General features: G+C 43.5%; 1 protein-coding gene across 1 annotated transcript; it reads left to right on the forward strand.

The window, feature by feature from the left end:
• Positions 1-598: 598 nt before the first annotated feature.
• Positions 599-1,555, forward strand: LOC142426643 (olfactory receptor 10G2). The gene has a single exon (XM_075532230.1). It carries the CDS (start codon positions 599-601, stop codon positions 1,553-1,555), a length of 957 nt encoding a protein of 318 aa, XP_075388345.1.
• Positions 1,556-2,985: the final 1,430 nt, after the last annotated feature.

Here is a 2,985-nt window from a genome sequence, read left to right on the forward strand (position 1 = left end):
ACAATGCAAGCAGTTAGAAACTACGGGCCATTTTGCAGGAGAAAGGTAAGGGTTTCCAGTCCCTTAAAGAGTTACAATCTCAGAAATCTACAGGAGAAATTCTACCGAGTCCTATAGGGAGGAATTGACTCAATTACTGTGCATTATGTTTTAGAGTTTATGGTGAGTAGGTGGAATTTTAATTTAGGACATTGAAGAAATATTGCAATACTGGTAAGTAAAGGAAGCCTATGTGATAACCAAGTAGTATCTGTTCCCCACTACTCCATATCAACCTTAGCCCTTTTTGGTAAGTGATTGATTCTTCTCTATCATTCACACATTCTCCTCTTCCTTTATCGGCCAAGCCCTTTGTCTCAGTATCTCCCAATAGATAAGCATTTCCATTCATCTAGGAAACCATGGAACCTCTGGGGAGTCTTGGCAGATAAGCACAAATGGTGAGTGGTAACACAATCTGTCCTGGTTTTTTTTAATCAAAATTGTATTGTTTGTCTCATTTCCATTAGGAATTCATTAATTATCAACAAAACAAACATTCGCCTACAACCTCATACAGTTTTGTTCTTCTCAACTGAATTCACCACACACACAAACCATGGGTAAGACCAACAGCACATCCCTGGACACCGTGGTAACAAGTTTTATTATCCTGGGCTTGCCTCACCCTCCAAATCTGAGGATCCTCCTCTTCCTGGTCTTCTTCATCATTTACATCCTGACTCAGCTGGGGAACCTGCTCATTCTGCTGACTGTCTGGATTGACCCAAAGCTCCATGCTCGCCCCATGTACATTCTTCTAGGGGTGCTCTCCTGCCTTGACATGTGGCTCTCCTCAGTCATCGTTCCTCGACTTATTTTGGATTTTACTCCTGCCAGCAGGGCTATCTCTTACGGTGGCTGCATAGCTCAATTGTATTTCTTTCACTTCCTGGGCAGCACCCAGTGCTTCCTCTACACTTTGATGGCCTATGACAGGTACCTAGCAATATGCCAACCCCTTCGCTACCCTGTGCTCATGAATGGGAGGTTATGCACAATCCTCGTGGCTGGAGCTTGGGTAGCCGGGTCTATCCATGGGTCTATCCAGGTCACCCTGACCTTCCGCCTGCCCTACTGTGGGCCCAACAAAGTAGATTACTTTATCTGTGACATCCCAGCAGTGCTGCGACTGGCCTGTGCTGACACAAAAGTCAATGAGCTTGTGACTTTTGTGGACATCGGAGTCGTGGCAGCTAGCTGTTTCATGTTGATTCTGCTCTCCTATGCCAACATTGTCCATGCCATCCTGAAGATACGCACTGCCGACGGGCGCCGCAGGGCCTTCTCCACGTGTGGCTCCCATCTAACTGTGGTCACAGTCTACTATGTCCCCTGTATTTTCATCTACCTGCGGGCTGGCTCCAAGAGCCCCCTGGATGGAGCCGTCGCTGTGTTTTACACCGTTGTCACTCCATTACTGAACCCCCTAATCTATACACTGAGGAACCAGGATGTTAAGTCTGCTCTGAAGAGGATGACAGCCGGTCGAGGGGCAGCAAATGACAATAAGTAGCTAAAGGCTCAAGGACAGCTATGTCACCACTGCTACCATTCTTCTTGGGTGCTGCTACTGCATCTAGACAATGATCAGTCAACAAAGGGTGATTTTAGATGAACCAGCTTAATTCTATTCGGTAGAACCTTCTGAACTCTTAGGATGAGTAATCTTTTCATCTCATTAAATTGCTTCAAATTATCTCTGTTTAGAAATCAGTGCAGATGTCACTCTTCCACTTCTAACTTCCCTATAAAATGAGAAAATGTCTTATCAGATGCTCAATAGGATGAGAATGTACCCACATTTCAGGAAGAACACTATGGCAGAAATTTTAAAAGGAAAAACAATAGCATAATAGTACCCCCAGGCCCCCTTTTTTCATTCGCCTTGTCTTTAGACCACTAGATATATAGGTTTCTTTGCTTACACTTGGAAATATTGCTAAGCACTTGAACTTGAAATGTTGGGTTCATTGATGTTTCCTTCTTTTCCCTCATACTCCTTTTGGGTAAATACATCAGATTCTGCCCACTCCACTTTTAAAAGTTAGCTCTACATTTCTAATTATTCTTCTATATTTTCCTCCTCATTCACACTAAAACCAAAATGGCCTGTCCACAACATAGAAATCTGTAAGGTTCTCCAATGAATATAGAATAAGGTCAAAGTCCATGTGGAATTCAAAGTCCAACATAATCTAGACACAAAACACCGAATCTCCAAGACATCTTTACCCTCCTTTCCCTCCCACCAGCATTGATTTACTGTCTTACTTGAGCATAACCGATAAGAGAGGACTTCAAAAAGTTCGCGGGGGGAAATGAAAGGTATTGACATTTTTCCATGAACTTTTTGAAGTATCTATCATACTTGCCTGCCACTCTTTTGTTTAAGTTTCCCCCTCTATCTGGAATATACTTCCTACTCTCAATATTGGCCAAGTAAAACTAACAAACAAACAAATTCATGGCCATCAGGTTGATTCTAACTCATAGGGCCCTTACAGGACAAGCTAGAACTGCCCCTGTGAGTTTCCAAGGTAGTGACTCTTTATGGGAGTAGAAAGCCCTGTCTTTCTCCCAAGGAGCGGCTGGTGATTTTGAACTGCTAACCTTGTGGATCAGAGCCCAATCTAACCAGGGCTCATCAATATTGGCCAAGTGAAGATGTATGCTTCCCTCGAATCCATATCAAACTCTTTCTCCTCTAAGAAGTCAGCCCTGATCTACCCAGGGAGAACCTCACTCCTCCTCTCTGCTCCGGTCATAGACTCTGTTACAGGATTCCCCATAAACTACCATTTATCCCAGCCAAAAAATCAGCTCTTTTTCTCCTCAAGTAGACAGTGAGTTCTCAGAAGATATAAAATACTCACTTGTGCTTATGTCTGTCCTTCTGCCCCAATGATGAAGAGCAGGCATAAAAATCAATGCTTGACACTGAGT

The sequence above is a fragment of the Tenrec ecaudatus genome, chromosome 14, assembly GCF_050624435.1.
Source record: "Tenrec ecaudatus isolate mTenEca1 chromosome 14, mTenEca1.hap1, whole genome shotgun sequence".
In the NCBI taxonomy this organism is placed as follows: domain Eukaryota; kingdom Metazoa; phylum Chordata; class Mammalia; order Afrosoricida; family Tenrecidae; genus Tenrec; species Tenrec ecaudatus.

Bases quoted from the DNA above. Each gene is read 5' to 3' on its own strand.
- LOC142426643 (XM_075532230.1), top strand. From the start codon at position 599: ATGGGTAAGACCAACAGCACATCCCTGGACACCGTGGTAACAAGTTTT.